The 17,571-nt window shown below is 46.2% G+C and overlaps 2 protein-coding genes across 2 annotated transcripts; one reads left to right on the top strand and one right to left on the bottom strand.

The window, feature by feature from the left end:
• The first annotated feature begins 674 nt into the window (after positions 1–674).
• Positions 675–14,165, top strand: LOC120689448 (putative pentatricopeptide repeat-containing protein At1g56570). The gene is made up of 5 exons (XM_039971714.1): positions 675–1,376; positions 4,367–4,370; positions 5,371–6,534; positions 13,409–13,503; positions 13,602–14,165. The coding sequence occupies exons 1-5, from the start codon at positions 783–785 to the stop codon at positions 14,163–14,165; spliced, it is 2,421 nt and encodes an 806-aa protein (XP_039827648.1). The 5' UTR covers positions 675–782.
• On the bottom strand, positions 14,077–15,515 carry LOC120691398 (65-kDa microtubule-associated protein 3-like). The gene is made up of 2 exons (XM_039974454.1): positions 14,796–15,515; positions 14,077–14,679 (listed from the first exon to the last, which is right to left on the bottom strand). Exon 2 carries the CDS (start codon positions 14,647–14,649, stop codon positions 14,179–14,181), a length of 471 nt encoding a protein of 156 aa, XP_039830388.1. The 5' UTR covers positions 14,650–14,679; positions 14,796–15,515; the 3' UTR covers positions 14,077–14,178.
• Between the last annotated feature and the right edge of the window lie 2,056 nt (positions 15,516–17,571).

Here is a 17,571-nt window from a genome sequence, read left to right as displayed (position 1 = left end):
AACACTGAAGCTGATTTTGTGTACTCTTTTTCATTAAAAAAACACAGGAGCAGAGCATCATTGAGTTATTCCTACAACTTTAACCCTTATCCTTACTCGGTATTAGATACAGTGTGAACTGTGAATCTTGCAGACGCAGCAGAATCACTAGCATTTCGCGTAAGTTTTTCAGCTTGAAGTAGAAATCACAAATCAAGCACAATTTACAGGTTATTCCAGTTCAAAATCAGAATATTGACTGCGGATTACAGTATTAGTAGTGCAATGAATTTACAGGTACAGTGGGGATTGATACGTGAGAGGCATGGCACCTGGGACAGCCGGAACCGAATCCAAGTTTTGCCGCCGCCGCCGCCATCTCCTGATGCTGATGCTGGCTTCGCCCCTACGCCGCGGCGCCGCCCATCTCGATTTGCCATTGCCATCGCTCATGCGCTCTCCATCCCCGCATGAAGCCCACAACGACGGCAGCTCTCTTCCTCTCCTCCCGACCTGCCATTGCCCGCAGCGCAAACATGCTCTCCACCCTCGCCGGCTCCACTCCCACTCCCACTCCCACTCCCACCAGGGAGAGGGACCCCTTCGCCATCGCCCATGCCCTCTCCTCCATCGCCTACTCCTCGTCTTCCTTCACCTCTCCACCATCCCTCGCCACGGGCTCAGGGCTCCACGCATAGTGCATAAAGCTCGGCGTGTCCGCCGACACCTTCACCACGAACTACCTCCTCATCTTCTACAAGAGGCGCGGCCACCTCGCCGGCGCGCTCCGCGTGTTCGACGAAATGCCGCACCGGAACCTCGTCTCCTGGACCGCCATGGTGTCCGGCTCCGTGCGCAACGCCGCGCCTGACCTGGGCCTCCAGCTGTTTGTCTCCATGCTCGGCAACGGCCTCTGCCCCAACGAGTTCGCTCTCGCATGCGCGCTCGGTGCTTGTTGCCAGTCAGCGGTGGCCAATGCCAGGCTCGGCCTTTCCGTTCACGGCCTCGCTGTCAAAGCTGGCCTGGATGCCAATCCTTATGTGGGAAGCTCGTTGATGCTAATGTATGCCAGGCATGGGCGTACTGCTGCTGCGGAGCACGTGTTTGCAGGCATTGTTTTCAGAGACCTGGCATGCTGGAACGCGATGTTGGAGGCTTATATCTCGAATGGATACGCATGTGATGCGATGAGGACAGTGGTTCAGCTGCATCGCTGTGGAATAACGCCTGATGTTTTCACCTATATTTCAGCTGTAAAGGCTTCTTCGATCAACAGCGAGTTAAATTTTGGGCGGCAGCTACATGGTCTTGGCATCCACAACAGGTTCGAATCCAGTACTTCAGTGATGAACGCGCTTGTTGATATGTACTTCAGAACAGGACAGCAGGACATGGCTGTTCCAGAACCGCCCAAATTAAACCGGTTTAAATACGCTAACTATCATCTTAATTGTTAATCTAGTTGTCATGCACTTAAAATGATGTAATCCGGCAGCCTGTTGGGTTAAGGATCGAAAACACTGGAAGTCTCGCACGAAGACGAGCACAGATGATTACAAGCAGATAAAAGTTCTCAAATTTAATTTATAATGCGGAGTTTTGTAAACAAATTTACATAAAATATCAGAGTTCAAAATGCAGCAGAAAACAAATAGAAGTTTAGTTTAGAAAAACAACGATAACTACGATGACGTGAGGACATCACATCGAGCCCACCGATGTGAATCCTAGTTAGCTCCAACCAGCAGCAGCTACCTGAAAACATGATAACAACAAACCCTGAATATACTAATACTCAGCAAGACTTACCCGACTAGTGGTATATACTTAGCCGACTCCTAGACATGCAAAGCTTTTTGGCTCTGGAGTTATTTTGCTCAAAGCTACTAATGGTGGATCCTTGCTTTCAATATTTTAGCTCAAGTTTAATGTACAAATATCAACTAGGTTTGCATAAACATCTTGAGCAAACATGGTACATCATATTATATTTTCCAAGAGTATCATAAACATATATTCCATCCTCGTCTTTCAATTCTTATTCCACTTCTTTACTACGATGTGACGCAGTGACCAAGACTCTCATATCCGCGAGTCACGGCGAATCGATCCGATTTAACCTTGCAAGGTGGACCTAACTCACACGACACATGCAAACCACGCCGGGCCACACGCGTCAGCTGTTTCCATCATTACCACGACATCTGAACCACGCCTGCTAAAACCCAGGTGAAGGGCCCCTCACAGCGAACTCCCAGAGAACCCGGAGGCGACATCCAATCCAACACCCGCCATCATCCCACGCCCAGCGTAGCAGGATGGAATTCAGAGTATCGTCGTAAAGTGGTACACAGTTTACCGGTTTCGACTACCTCCTACTTCCGGTATGTGGTTACTACTGTTCAATCCTCGGTCATCAGGGCCAACAACGGTACGGTCCTCAATCGACACAGGCGGAGGTCCACTTTCCAAACATTTCATATCCGTAATCCAATTCCTCTCTGCCCGGTCTCCATTTTTTTTCTTTCCTCACGGATTCATTCTCAAGCCACTTTTCCATAAATAACAAAAACCTATAGCTCGCGAGTGACAGCAATCACTCGACTTCTACCGGATCCTAGTTAAGCATGGCAATACTAACGACACATGTATACTAGTATAGACTCAAAGGTACCTAGGGAGAAACATGCATACTAGGGTTCCATACAACTCCTAAAAACGTAAATGCACAAATACTTAAATAAACATTGAACACTCAAATTAGGGGTTATGCTCTGGGGCTTGCCTGGGTTTGACACAAAGTCAGTTAGCTTGTAGTCTTGCACCGGCTTGACATCATCCCAGTCCAAGCATGCACTCCAGTCGGTCCTTCCGTCTTCTGGATTAGTCCACCCGTGCACCATCTTCTGGCTCGGCTTCAACATTGCCCTCCGGTTCCACGTGTCGCACATTTAGCGTACCTAGATGATATGCAACAATGCAAATGCAATGCAATTAAAGGAAAGACAGGACTGGACAATCATTTATCGAGTAAACACAACAAACAAACTCAAAAGGCAAAAGAGTTGGTGCTGCAACACGAGAGTTCATTTAAGTATTTTAGCCTGAAGTGTTTCCTTTCGAAAAGCATTACTAAACTCATTTAGAAAAGCCAAGCAACATGTAAAGCAAGAAGGGTTAGATTAGAACTTTATTTAACTAGCAAGTAAAAAAAAAAAGCATGAGCGAACACCAAGACCATTTAACTTAACAAGCCAACACAAGCAAGCTAACAAAATTAACCAATAAACTGGTTCTCAAAAGTTAACAAGATCTACACATGAGTAACACAATAGCAAGATAAACTAACCAATTAAAGATCTACAACATGCACACCTCTTCTGATCATGAAACTTTTATGGTGGATTACACATGCAAAGACTAGGATGCTGTATAAATATTGCATGCACATGCTTTATAAACTAATTACTACCGACAAAACAAATTTTAGTTTAAGTTAAGCATGTGAGAGCTAGATAAATGCAAAACTCAACATTTTCTATAAGCACATGGCCATGTTAAAAGTTTAGAAGGCATAAGAACATCATCCAAGGGCAATGGAAATACATTTTCTATTTTTATACATTTCTATGTACTAAGCATTTAACAAGTTAATTCAAGAACTCGGTCATACTGCACTTAATCAGCTTGAAATTTTTACCACAGCACACACCTCACAAGAAGAGCCTACCATAAAAATTTCATAGCAATTTGAGTAGTACAACTAAATATATGAATTTATGTCTAACAAACATAGATAAATATCGAGAGCAATATTTTTCTACTAACACATAAACTTTTATACCTCTACTGCACAGATCTTCTCACAAGGATTCCAAAACATATTAATTTGCTATTTCACGATTTTTCTACTATTTACTATGCATTTTCAAAGTTTCAAGCGATTTGGTCCCTGAAACACTATTTCTATGAGTCTATGACAGTGCATAAACCCCCCTGCATTTGTCTGAATTGCTGCACGAGGCCCTCCACGTGAAGTTGGAACAGAGGAGGTGCTCACGAGCTCGGTTTGGCAAGGGGAGGCCATGGCGGCTGCAGTGGGGTGGTGGGGAAGCACAAGGGGCTCTCCTAGGGCCGATTTGAAGCAAGAGCCGGAGTCGGAGGTGGTCTGTAGGGGGGCAGCGGCGGAGCAGCAGCTCGAGCTGCGAGGGCGCGGTCATTTCGGTGAGGGGGCAGCCGATGTAGGTTGGGGAAGGGGCCAGGGAGGATGAGGGCGTCGAGAGGGAGCTCACCACGGCCTTGATTCGGGCGGAGGAGAACCGGAGGAAGGGCTCGACGTGCAGGGCAAACGGCAGCCATGGCGAGCGACGTTCTTGCCAGCGTCGAGGCCGGTCGACGGCGCAGCGGAGCGGCACGGAGATCAGCCTGGCAAAGGGCATCCGCGGCGCGCAGTGGCTCGCAGAGGCGCGGCACATGAGTTTGGGGTGGCCGGCGACGGCGACAGCGGCAGAGCAGGGGAGCGGCGGCTTGGCGCTCGGCTCGTGGCCGTAGCGGCCATGGCGCGGCGCCGGGCCGATTCGGCCGGGGAGAGGCTCGGTCGGGCTCGTGGAGAGGCTGCGGAGTTTCGGGGCGAGGCGAATCGGCTCTGGGGAGTGGAAACGGGGCGGGAAAGCGAGGGGTGGTCGGCGCGACGTCGACGGCGCTCCGCTCGTCTCTGCTCGTCTCGAGCTCGAGGAAGGAGAAGAGGAAAGGCGCAAGGGCAACGTGGCCTCGGGGAGAGGACAAGGACGCGCTCGAGCGGAGGCCGAGGATCGCCGACGCGTGGAGTCGTCGCTGGCATGGGCGTGCGGCATGGGCGCCGGAAGCTGTGAACAGAGGGAGAAAATGGTTCAACGAAACTTAGCTCGATTTTGACCGTCCAAAACTCAAAATTTCATATAGAAACTCGAAAAATTTTAAGAATGAAAGTTGTTCAAAATTTGATTTCCTCCAACTTTTGTTTTAGGCAAAACTTCATTTGAAGATCAAATCATGGTTTAAAATTTGAAATGTTAAAACCAAAGCATTAATGTCCTATTCAAAGCAAAATTAAAAGTTTTCTTCACTTTTTGCATAGCAACATCAAAATCCACCAATATGAAAGTTGTTCACAGGATAAAACTCTAAACCTTTGTTTTTAGGCAAAAGTTTATTTGAACAAAAATTTAAAAGTTATTTTTAAAACATGTTTTATTGGATTTGAAAAATAGTCATCATTTCATGTGTTAACAAGCTAGCAAAATGTAATTAAAAACATTTTATGCATGCACGGTTAGTGTTAATGACGATGTTAAAAACATGATTACTCCTAATTACTAGGAATTAACACGTGAGGTGTTACAATGGCCATAGCTATCTTTGGTAAGATTCGGCAAAAGGACACTGTCTCCTGGAACACGGTAATTTCCGGTCTTGCCAATGATGAGGAAGTGAAGGCAGCTACAGACTGCTTTGTCGACATGTCACTATATGGTTGTAAACCTAACCAAGTTACATTATCTGTCATGCTGAGGCTCTGTGGTGCTAAGGAGAACACCTCCCTCGGTCTTCAGATCTTTGGACTTGCCTATCGTCATGGCTACTCTGAGAAACTACTTGTAGCGAATGCGGTCATCAACATGCTGTCTAGATGTGGTCTGCTCCACTCTGCTTATGGCTTCTTCAGTAATCTCAGTGTCAGAAATATTATGACATGGAACGAGATGATTGCAGGCTATGGTCTGCACAGTAGTTCTGAAGATGTAATGAAGCTCTTCCGCAGCTTGCTCTGCTTTGGATCAAAACCAGATGAGTTCACCTATCCAGCTGTTTTGTCTGCATTCCAACAAGCTCACGACTCAAGAAACCATGAGCAGATCCACGCATGTATTCTGAAACATGGGTTTGCTTCATGTCAGTTCGTCTCGACTTCACTAATCAAAGTAAAGGCAACCCTTGGTTCAGTTCATGGTTCACTGAAAGTCATCGAGGACACTGGCAAGATGGATTTGGTATCATGGGGAGTCACCATCTCTGCATTCTTGAAGCATGGCCTGAACGATGAGGCCCTTTACCTTTTCACTTTGTTCAGAGATGAGTGCACACAGGAGCCTGATGAGTTCATCCTGGCTACCATCCTGAACGCTTGTGCAAACGCAGCATTGATAGGGCAATGCAGATGCATTCATTCCCTCGTTGTCAGGGCAGGGTACAGCAAGCACTTCTGTGTGGCAAGCGCCTTGGTTGATGCGTATGCAAAGTGTGGCGATGTTACTGCTGCTGAAAGTGTGTTCACTGATGTTTCGTTGGTGACTAATGACACCATACTGTACAACACCATGCTGACAGCTTATGCCAACCATGGTCTGATCCATCAGGTCCTCGGGCTGTACCGAGAGATGAAAGAACTTCAACTGGCTCCAACACCAGCTACTCGCCGGCGCCGCGACATTCCCCCGCCATTGGTCGCCGTCAGCACCATCCTCGGCAGCGGCGTCGCTCCGGCCTCCACCGCCAGCGACCGGCCGCCGCCGCTCGGCCTCCACTGCCGGCCGCGCGCCGTCGCCCGTCGCCGAGGTCGGAGGAGCCGCGGCGCCTCGTCCTCGGCCCCGCTCGGCCTCTCACCTCCGCCTGGCAACGCCGCCGCAGTTGCCCCGTCGGTCCGCCGCGGTTGCCCTGCTCGCTCGCCTCCGCCCGGCAACGGCGCCGTGATTACTCCTTTTTTTTAATTTTTTTCTTCCAAAAAAATAAAGGAGATAAATAGATGGGGGCTTTGAGATAATGGCTGCTGCTGGACCTCGAAGCAAGATTTAGGAGCCGAGAGATAGGAGCCGGCCCCCAAATAACAGATAGGGCCTTGATTTGAGGGCTCCTGTTGCAGTTGCTCTCTGGCCACGACAACGCGCCCGCCACGACCCCTCAGGTAGTCAGGTCCTCCTACAACTATAACATATCCCCGGGCTTACCATTTTTTCTTTGGTAAAATATCTCCTACAACTATATGTATGAAAGTATACTTTACGTTGTCTGTCTACCAGAAAATAATTAAATAATGGCAGGACATGTGTATATTTTGTATGGTATATTTGTACTATGCATCTTTTTCTTTTTGACGTCAGGATGTAAGCATAATCTATCTGAAAAGCAACAGGATGTGAACTATTTGCTTGTACAAAGAAATAAGAGATCAGGGATGAGGGGCATTATATACATTTGTCTTTCACAACAAATCTACTATGAAGATTAAAATCCAGGGAACTAAAAGGACTCCATTCTCAGAATCTACAATCTAGATTCTCATAATTTGAAGATGATGCAAACTGGAGCTTAATTTCAATGTTTAGCCGCAAGAACTAGATGAGAACGTAATGATCGACCCCTGGAATTTGGAATGCCTGTCTTTTGGCTAATTTTGCTATCACTGGTATTGCAAAATTGCATCAATCAGTGTGCTGAGTTCTTGCATAGAACGAAAGATGTAATTTGTAAATAAGATTTATAAATATTCAACATAATAATCTATATATTGCCCGTAGCAACGCACGTGTATTTTTTTTCTAGTTGTCATAATAAACAAAAATGTGTAAAAGTGCATGGGCAGAGTTGTCCGATTGTCCAAAAATTAACATAGCAGGAGTAAAATCACAAAGTTTAAAAAATGAGGCAAAATCACCATTCGGCTGCAAAACAGGGGTATAAATGTTTTTGCCCTTTGAAACAAATACCTTATTCTTTACTATATATATATATATATATATATATATATATATATATATATATATATATATATATATATATATATATATGTCACCACCAGTGGTATATATGCAAATGTTAAAAAAAACACTGGTATATATTCAAGGCATCTAAAAGCCCTCCACGTATATCCGTGTCCACAGATACACGCGTGTGTACTTCCATGAAAAAGATGATTTGTTTTCTTAGGAGAGCCACGGCGGAGTATTAGATCAGGCCGGTATATGCATTTACTTCCGCACATTATGGAAACGCTTGTGTATGGAAATTTCTTTACTTTTTTAGAAAGTTACACATAAGAGGAAACTCTCACGTCGCATTATAATATTTGCTAGCGCCCAACGAAATTCCAAAGGATTAAATGAGTAAAGGAAGTGGTGAGTAAAGAGTATACTCTATAGCCGGCCATAGAATAGCTTATTCTATAGCCAGGTCACCTGGCGCATCCCAATTGACCACCTGCTAATCCGGCCCGTAGGCAAAGCCACCGAGCGAACTGAACGGACGAATGGTACAACGGTCATTAGTTCACGGCGTAATCAGCGGCACAGCGCCAAACAAGGAGGAGCTGCTGGGAGCAATATTGCGTAACGAACCGTCCAGATACATGCATGTGCAGAGTACATGCAGGTTACCACATGCCGCGATGCACTTTTGGTTACATGTACGTACTTGCAAATGTCGATTACGAGAATAAAAAACTAGGTTGACTGTCTAATTTTATTTCAAAAGTTAAACAATTTGTAAAGCAATAAACAATTCATTTACCACGATGGCCTAGGTCAAGTTACTAGATTTTATACTTCTTGTATTTGGTTATCCTCTTTTTTTTTTAAAAAAAATAATTGTAAGTGATTTACTAGAATCAACGCCCTTATCTCTATACTTCTAAACGCGGCCCAAGCTCGGCCACGGCATTGCGCCACGTCGCCCGCAATTCCCGGCCGTCGGATCGGCCGGGCGGACGGCCTAGATCTTGTGTTTCCCGGTCATTTTGCAAAAAAAACCTCGACATTTTGCAAAAAAGTCCTTGAACTTAGGACATTTTGCAAAAAAGTTCCCGGTCATTTTGCAAAAAAGTCCTCGAACTTAGGCCATTTTGCAAAAAAGCCCTCGACATTTTGCAAAAAAGTCCTCGAATTTAGGCCGTTTTGCAAAAAAGTCCTCGAACTTCCTTGGAATACCAGATCTTGCGTTTCCCAGTCATTTCGAAAAAAAGTCCTCGAACTTAGGACATTTTGCAAAAAAAATCCCCTAACTTCCTTGGAATACAACCCGCCGTCTTTTTCCTCTCTCAAGAATTTTCTTCGAAATACCCTCGAATATTACTTAAATTATGTAACAATCCGTTTCATTCATTACTTCTACACTAGCGACACTATACATAGTATTCGACTACCAAGACACATTCGAACCAAAACGTGTCCAACATAAAATTTGCTTAACATTTCAAAATATACAACTTTATTACAGAGCATATTTTTAAACTCAAAACACTTCCACAATTCATTCACACCAATGCTTATATGAAATCCATTCTACCTATGATTCGGACACTGAAATATTTTTATGTCAAAAAGTTTTGAATACAAAAAATCACTCAAAATTTGAAAATCTAAATCCCTGCTACACAACAAAATTTTAAATTAAAAAATATTTTCATAATTCGTTCACATAAATATTTACCCCTAATTTCTTAAAAAAATACCATCACGTGTCTACAGATTGCTAACTTTCATGATTCTAGCTTGAACTCTCCCGTTTTCGCATTTATATTAAGCTTCCAGCTTAAGAAAAAATGTACAAATCTTTCTTTTTACAATTACAACATAAATTCTATTTACAAAATTCCCAAACCTACAACTAAGATCTCCGGGACTCCATCATCGCTTTCTTTGTCCACTTAATCCCCACCTCCATGTCAATTGTATAATCCTCTAGACATAGCCTACGCTAATACTACTCACAGGTCATCTACTATACCAGCCCAAGCTGGCGCGCCAAAGGCGCGCCCCAGTTTCTAGTGTCTTTACTAGAATTATGCCTGCTGCCATTTTAAATTATGTTTTCACTAGACATTATGCCCTTGTCTACAGTGGCGGAGGTAGGATGGAGAAGAAGGGGGGGCTGAATCAATGAAGTTGTTAATTTGTATAAAATTTTAATGGTGATTTAATATTTTGCTACAGTAATTTTAGTGTAATTATTTGCTTTAGGGGGGGCTGGAGCCCCCCGCCCCCCTTTGCATCCGCCGCTGCTTGTCTATGGTTAACCTTCACGAGAACTTACATACATGACAATACGCAATTACCGAAGTGGCACTATCAAGTTACTATGGCCTACTCTCTCTCTCTCTCCCTCTCTCTCTCCTATTGTCGTAACTCATTGTATAAATATTGTACAGAACTGAAAGTGTCGTATTATTGTACATCTCTGATTCTAATAAATTAGGTATCATTTGTAGTAACTTCGTCATCATACAATTGCCGTAGATCATTTTGTTGTGATTGCTTCATGATAATTGTTTCATCATTATAGTTATCGGTACCTTGGAACAAAGGCTTTTCACAGAATTATGGTAACTCCCCATCCTAATCATCATGCTAATCCATCGTACGTAACTATTTTCATGGTAAATTTAGTCTCCTGATTAAAGTGTTTGTTCCCCAGGCTTGGTGTCAAATTGTGGTAAAATGATATATAGTGACTCAACCATTCGAACTATCATATACCTATTTCATGGTAAATATGTCTCATCATTATATATAGTAACCGGTTTATGCAAACAGGTTTACATCTAATTAAGGTAATTATCCATCCTAAATATCAAGTTGAGTCGTTTGCATTATCGTAACTATTTCTTGTCACTGTGCCCTACTATTACATCTAGCTAGTTAATCGTTCTTAGTTTCTCCTATATATACACGATGGGCTCTTTATTCTCGTAATGCATACATGTATTCTCGTAACCCTATATGGTACACTTGAATGCAGATATGGACGGTAGCTTGCCAGGACGTACCGATATAGGAAGCTGCATCAAACGGTGATTTCGTGCTGATATTAATGGCAGGAGTGCTCCCTGCTGATTTGGTGCCAGATGGAATTATCGTCACCTCGGGAGGGTCAGCAACCATTAAGGCATTAAGTAAGCACGGTTGATCCGTGATTCTGGAGCCGGATGCGCTTGGTTGGTGCATCAATTGGCCTGGACACAAAATAAGCTATTTTATGGCTGGCTAGAGAGAGAGAGAGTGTGTGTGTATATATGTATATATGCGATCGTGCAAATTCTAATCTTTAGTTCCATCTCCATATTTTCCAAATACACTTACAAAATAAATCATGGGACTGTTAGAAAATTAGTTAAATTCATGTTATTTTTAATCCACGGACGCCAGGAAGTAGTCGTAAAGATCACGATCTCGTCGATAGCCGGGAAGTAGTTGTACGCGTGACATAGACGAACGAAAGTGAGCAGTCGCGCGAAATCGTGCTCCCCAAAATCCTGATCGCACCCGAGCAGGTGTCGCAGATGCGGGCGTGGTTCCGGAGGCCCTGCTCTCACCGGTTCTGTGCGTGCAGAAACTAGCCATGGGAATACTCGAGTGCAGCAACAGGAGAAGAAAATAGCTCTAGGGATGTCTCACGTCTCACGTATCACTTATAGGAGAAGAAGCACTCGTTCCTATATGTGCTCAAGGAAATCAAGAGAACCCATTTTGACGTTACTGCTCAAGGAAATCAGGAGAATCAATTTTGACGTTAATAGCAATTGATGGACATCATCACGTCAGTTACCAAAACTGACCCACATAATATCCATAAATTGAATAGTAACATGCATGTGTCTTATTAGCTGGTTAATTGACAAAATCAATTCTTTTAAACAGCTGAAACACCTCACGGCTTGGTCCTCTTGAATTACTTGCAATATTGGTATCTCCTAACATTGATAGTGTGCCTGAATTAATTCGGATTTAATTGAGTTTAAATAGGCCAAGGCCAAATGAATCCAACAGGGACTCCATCCATATTCCTGGCATATGCACGTACCCTATATATAGCCACGAAGTCTAGGGCCGTCGATGGCTTCTTCGTCGTTGACTCTTTTCGATTTGATAGATTATTAGTCAAAAAAATCTCAGGAGAGCATAAGCATATATATAGTAATATTTCAAAAGCAACAGAATAGGCCTCCGTCGTCTATCATGGCAAGCCTGTTGAGAGATGTGATGACAATGCTAATGCTGACCCTGCTCATCGGATCGCCTGCAGAGTGTAAGTTTTGTATATTTTTATTTATTGCTTCTTCGTAATCAATTAGATTTCATGATGGATCACATAAATACATATGAACGAACAAGATCATCTATGGAATGAAGCAGGTCGTCATCTGGAGGCTGCTGGGGGAAGTGCTACTGCTGGTGGTGCTGTCAACTCAACATCATGGTTAGGCGAGGGCAAGGTCACAATCATATGGTGCCTCCCAATGCAGTGCAAATACTTCGGCCCTAGTTGGAAGGACTGTTACTGCTGCGGGGATCCATATGAGGCTAAAAATTGCTATCTTACCAAGGGCGAATGCAGGGCTAAGTGCCCCGCCTGTAATCCCATATGCCCCCCGTCACCGTCGTCGTCTCGTTGAGTACCCAAGGATGAAGTCGATCGTCAATAATAAAAGACACATACATCAGAAGGTGTCATTATTGTAACGAAGTCAACGGTGCTATGTGAAATAATAATATATTTAGTGCACCCATATACTTATGGGAGAACCAAGAGAGTGTTCATTTTTACATATTTTCTTTCCCCGGTCATACTTTCTTTCTTCGGTCATACTTTACGGTCCGGAATTTGGAAACGCATGAAAAATCTTGTTTTGTTACCATCATTAGGTTGATTATTGGCGATCAGGATTGTCGACACGACACTTAGCGTGCCATCAGGATTATCATTTGGTTTTGACATGATTAGTGTTATCATTCTTGTGCTCGGAATAAAGATATCCAAGCTACTATTAAACTCACTAGAAAAAATGCCCGCGCGTTGCTGCGGGACGCTATGAATATGTACCTTCATTTTTATAGATGGTGCATCATAAATCAACATAACATAAGCAATTGATAATTTTCTCATGATGACATCTGGAAGTAATTTGCATTTGGTGCCCGACCAAAAATTGATATAGAAGGAAAAATGTTCATGCGTTGCTACGGGCAAAGCGGATATCCTTATTTTGAATTTTTTATAGTATCTTTTTATTGAAATCAAGTAGCGGCTCATTATAAAAGAACATCAGATAGATATTTAGAAGTAGTGTACATGCATCTTGATCCTAATTAAAAACAGTCATCTCCACACCTAAACAGATTGCTAATAAAAAATAGTACGGAGTACAAGTAAAGTTCACCATCACGCAATACAATGCCTACCTCTTTTTGATATAAAGTCAACCGCTTTCGTTGAATTTGAATTGTCCACGTGATAATCCAATCATTGATCTGGCAGTTTTTGTATGAAAAATAGCCGAAATCAGGAAGTTACATAGAACTGTAAAAACCTGTCTCGCTTACACTCTCACACAAGAGCAAGGATGAGGACAGAAGGGCGTACCAAATGTGAAATATTATGACATGGAACGAGATGATTGCAGGTTATGGTCTGCACTGTAGTCCTGAAGATGTAATGAAGCTCTTCCGCAGCTTGCTCTGCTTTGGATCAAGACCAGATGAGTTCACCTATCCAGCTGTTTTGTCTGCATTCCAACAAGCTCACGACTCAAGAAACCATGAGCAGAATAGCAGATCCACGCATGTATTCTGAAATATGGGTTTGCTTCATGTCAGTGCGTCTCGACTTCACTAATCAAAGTAAAGGCAGCCCTTGGTTCAGTTCAGGGTTCACTGAAAGTCATAGAGGACGCTGGCAAGATGGATTTGGTATCATGGGGAGTCACCATCTCTGCATTCCTGAAGCATGGCCTGAACAATGAGGCCCTTTACCTTTTCAATTTGTTCAGAGATGAGTGCACACAGGAGCCTGATGAGTTCATCCTGGCTACCATCCTGAACGCTTGTGCAAACGCAGCATTGATAGGGCAATGCAGATGCATTCATTCCCTCGTTGTCAGGGCAGGGTACAGCAAGCACTTCTGTGTGGCAAGCGCCTTGGTTGATGCGTATGCAAAGTGTGGCGATGTTACTGCTCCTGAAAGTGTGTTCACTGATGTTTCGTTGGTGACTAATGACACCATACTGTACAACACCATGCTGACAGCTTATGCCAACCATGGTCTGATCCATCAGAGCAACTCCAGTGGACTGATTAAAAATGGGCCTCTATATTTCATTTTGAGGGCCAGTTTTAAAAATTTAGAGGGCCAAATGAGAGGTGTGCTCCAGCCCAACTGACTAAATAGGGCCTCTATCCATCTGACCAGTGGGCCCCGTCTCTCTCCTGTCTTCTCTCCCGACGCGCTCCCGTCTCTCTCCCGCTCGCTCGCCGCCGCCCCGACGCCCCCACGCCGCCCGCCAGACGCCAGCGCGCCGCCGGCCCTCCTCCCCAGCGCGCCGCCGCCTCTCCTCCGACGCCGTCCCGGAGACCGTCGGGGATCTCGTCCTCCGACGCGGCGATGTTGCAGGCGACGCCCTGGAACCGCCGCTGCTCCTCCGCCGGCGTGTCCATCAGGTTCCACAGCTCCAGCATGCTCGCCACCAGGTCCTGCAGCTTCTCCATCCGGCTCCGTTTGATCTCCCTCAGCCTCTCGATCTCCGACGCTAGCCTCGCGATCGCGGCGTCGCTGAAGTCGCCGGCATGCTCGTCGCCGCGGCGGGCGGCGGCGATCTCCCTGGGATCCATGCCGAGCACCAAGGACGAAGACTGCAACAAGCTCATGAGCTCCGCAACCTTCCTGGTGCGGCTCTCCTGCCAAATTTCAAAACAAGAATATAATTATCGTAAAGAATCAATCAGGATTCAGGAATCAACTCCTCCTTCAGATAAGAGCTCAAATTAAATGTGAAGAATCGATCAGAACTGGCCTTCTCCGATTGGAGGTGGTGCAGGTAGGCCCTGAGCTCCTCGAGCTTGGTGAGCGTCGGAGCCGTCGACGACGACACGAGGCTGCTGCCCGCCGCCGCCGCCGAGGTTCATGTCCTGCTGGATCCTGTTCACCTGCTCCTGCTGGACAACGACGTCAAGAACCACTGGAACACCAAGCTCAAGCGGCGCCTGCTCGGCGGTGGCCGGCGCCCGAGGGCGGAGACGCGCCTCCAGCTTCTCACGAGCCCAGCCTGGCAGCACAGCTACTTCGCCTCGTCGGCGCTCGAAAGGATGCAGGCGAGCGTGCGTCTGCACCGGCAGCACCGGCAGGCGGCTCATCGCCTCGACAGCCCGGCGGCGGCCTTCACCTTGCACAACTACGGCAACCAGCTTGGTGGTGCGCCGCTGTGGCCGAGCCCGTCCCCGTCGCCTTCTCCTTCACCGACGGCGAGCGAAAGCTCAGAGATCCGACCGCGGCAGCTAGTAGCTTTCACTGGTTACTCCGGCTGCGGGAGGCACCTGGAGGAGCTCCGCGCGCGCGCCGCCAGCCTCCGCGCCGGCAGCCGCGAGCTCGCCGTGCGCCTCAGCGGCGAGGAGGCCCGCGCCGCGCTGGTCTGGCTCCCCGGATCTACGCCGCCGCCGCACGTCTCCCCAATCCTCCGCGCCGACACCTCCACCACGGCGGCGGGGGAGCACAGCACCGCGAGGACGCACACGGCGGCAAGGCGCCGGAGAAGAAGTGCCGCCGCCGCCTCGCTCCCAGCACCGCGAGGAGAAGAGAGAGAGGGAGAGGAGAGAGAGGGGATAGAGGGAGGATATAGGGACCCCAGATTTGTGGGCTTTGCCCCAAAATTTGGTGGGCTACCAATTTTAGTCGCCTGGATAGTCGCCCCGTTGGATGGTGATTTTTGGCCCAGAGCGTCTAAAATGTCGGATAGGAACCCGGATAGTCACTCGGCTGGAGTTGCTCTCAAGTCCTCGGGCTGTACCGAGAGATGAAAGACCTTCAACTGGCTCCAACACCAGCTACTCGCCGGCGCCGCGACATTCCCCCGCCATTGGTCGCCGTCAGCACCATCCTCGGCAGCGGCGTCGCTCCGGCCTCCACCGCCAGCGACCGGCCGCCGCCGCTCGGCCTCCACTGCCGGCCGCGCGCCGTCGCCCGTCGCCGAGGTCGGAGGAGCCGCGGCGCCTCATCCTCGGCCCCGCCCGGCCTCTCACCTCCGCCTGGCAACGCCGCCGCAGTTGCCCCGTCGGTCCGCCGCGGTTGCCCTGCTCGCTCGCCTCCGCCCGGCAACGCCGCCGTGATTACTCCTTTTTTTTCTTCCAAAAAAATAAAGGAGATAAATAGATGGGGGCTTTGAGATAATGGCTGCTGCTGGACCTCGAAGCAAGATTTAGGAGCCGAGAGATAGGAGCCGGCCCCCAAATAGCAGATAGGGTCTTGATTTGAGGGCTCCTGCTGGAGTTGCTCTCTGGCCACGACGATGCGCCCGCCACGACCCCTCAGGTAGTCAGGTCCTCCTACAACTATAACATATCCCCGGGCTTACCATTTTTTCTTTGGTAAAATATCTCCTACAACTATATGTATGAAAGTATACTTTACGTTGTCTGTCTACCAGAAAATAATTAAATAATGGCAGGACATGTGTATATTTTGTATGGTATATTTGTACTATGCATCTTTTTTTTTGACGTCAGGATGTAAGCATAATCTATCTGAAAAGCAACAGGATGTGAACTATTTGCTTGTACAAAGAAATAAGAGATCAGGGATGAGGGGCATTATATACATTTGTCTTTCACAACAAATCTACTATGAAGATTAAAATCCAGGGAACTAAAAGGATTCCATTCTCAGAATCTACAATCTAGATTCTCATAATTTGAAGATGATGCAAACTGGAGCTTAATTTCAACGCTTAGCCGCAAGAACTAGATGAGAACGTAATGATCGACCCCTGGAATTTGGAATGCCTGTCTTTTGGCTAATTTTGCTATCACTGGTATTGCAAAATTGCATCAATCAGCATGTGCCTATTTTTGATGCATTGCTTCATGGAAATCTGCTTCATATCTATGACTGAGATTCTGAATTTGGCTGGGTGCCGCAGAAAACCCATGCTCATATGTGTTGTCGTGATGCTCTACTTCCAAAACAATACACTGTGGTTAAGTCAGTGGGCTCGGCAACTATCATGGCTACAACCAAAACTCAAAGAAGTTCTAGATGATTACTGTTTTTATACTGTGTTGGCAACAGCAGAACCTACTGTAACCTATTTGAAGATCATGCAAGTGTGAGCTCAAGAATTTATCAAGGTGCTGGCAAGATCATTTTCAAAGTTCAGTTCTACACCCTGGTGACCGAAGACCCTTGAGACCTCCACTTTCAAAAGGTAGTATTATTGTGTGATCTTGGTCAAAAACGACACTGTTCATTCAATTTCACAGCTTGAGGACAAGCTATCGCTTAAGGAGGGGGGAATGTCATGACCTGGGTATGGGCCATGCGTGAGTAGTAATCAGGCCTGCGAGCCTTGGTTGTTGGGCTGGAAAACCCCATGTAAGGTAGCCCATGTGGGTGTTATATATACCAATGCTCTCTCTGAGTCTGAGACTATCAATCAATGAATGAACTAATCAATTATCTTCCAAAACCCTACTGATTCCTTTCTTCTCCCTCCACATTCTGAGACGGCGCCGCCGATCTCCTCCGCAGATGATGTATTGACAGTACAGGGCCTGTCAAGATGATGATGTGCTCGCCGC

This window comes from Panicum virgatum, chromosome 9N (genome assembly GCF_016808335.1).
Source record: "Panicum virgatum strain AP13 chromosome 9N, P.virgatum_v5, whole genome shotgun sequence".
NCBI lineage: Eukaryota > Viridiplantae > Streptophyta > Magnoliopsida > Poales > Poaceae > Panicum > Panicum virgatum.
This window is presented reverse-complemented; position numbering and strand designations above follow the sequence as displayed.

What these genes read in the sequence shown, in the direction of transcription:
- LOC120689448 (XM_039971714.1), top strand. Translation starts at nt 783, where the DNA reads ATGCCGCACCGGAACCTCGTCTCCTGGACCGCCATGGTGTCCGGCTCC. An exon ending in CGACCGGCCGCCGCCGCTCG is followed by an intron (nt 6,535 to 13,408) that starts GCCTCCACTGCC and finishes AGATGATTGCAG; the next exon opens with GTTATGGTCTGCACTGTAGT. An exon ending in ATGAGTTCACCTATCCAGCT is followed by an intron (nt 13,504 to 13,601) that starts GTTTTGTCTGCA and finishes GCTTCATGTCAG; the next exon opens with TGCGTCTCGACTTCACTAAT.
- LOC120691398 (XM_039974454.1), bottom strand. Translation starts at nt 14,649, where the DNA reads ATGAGCTTGTTGCAGTCTTCGTCCTTGGTGCTCGGCATGGATCCCAGG.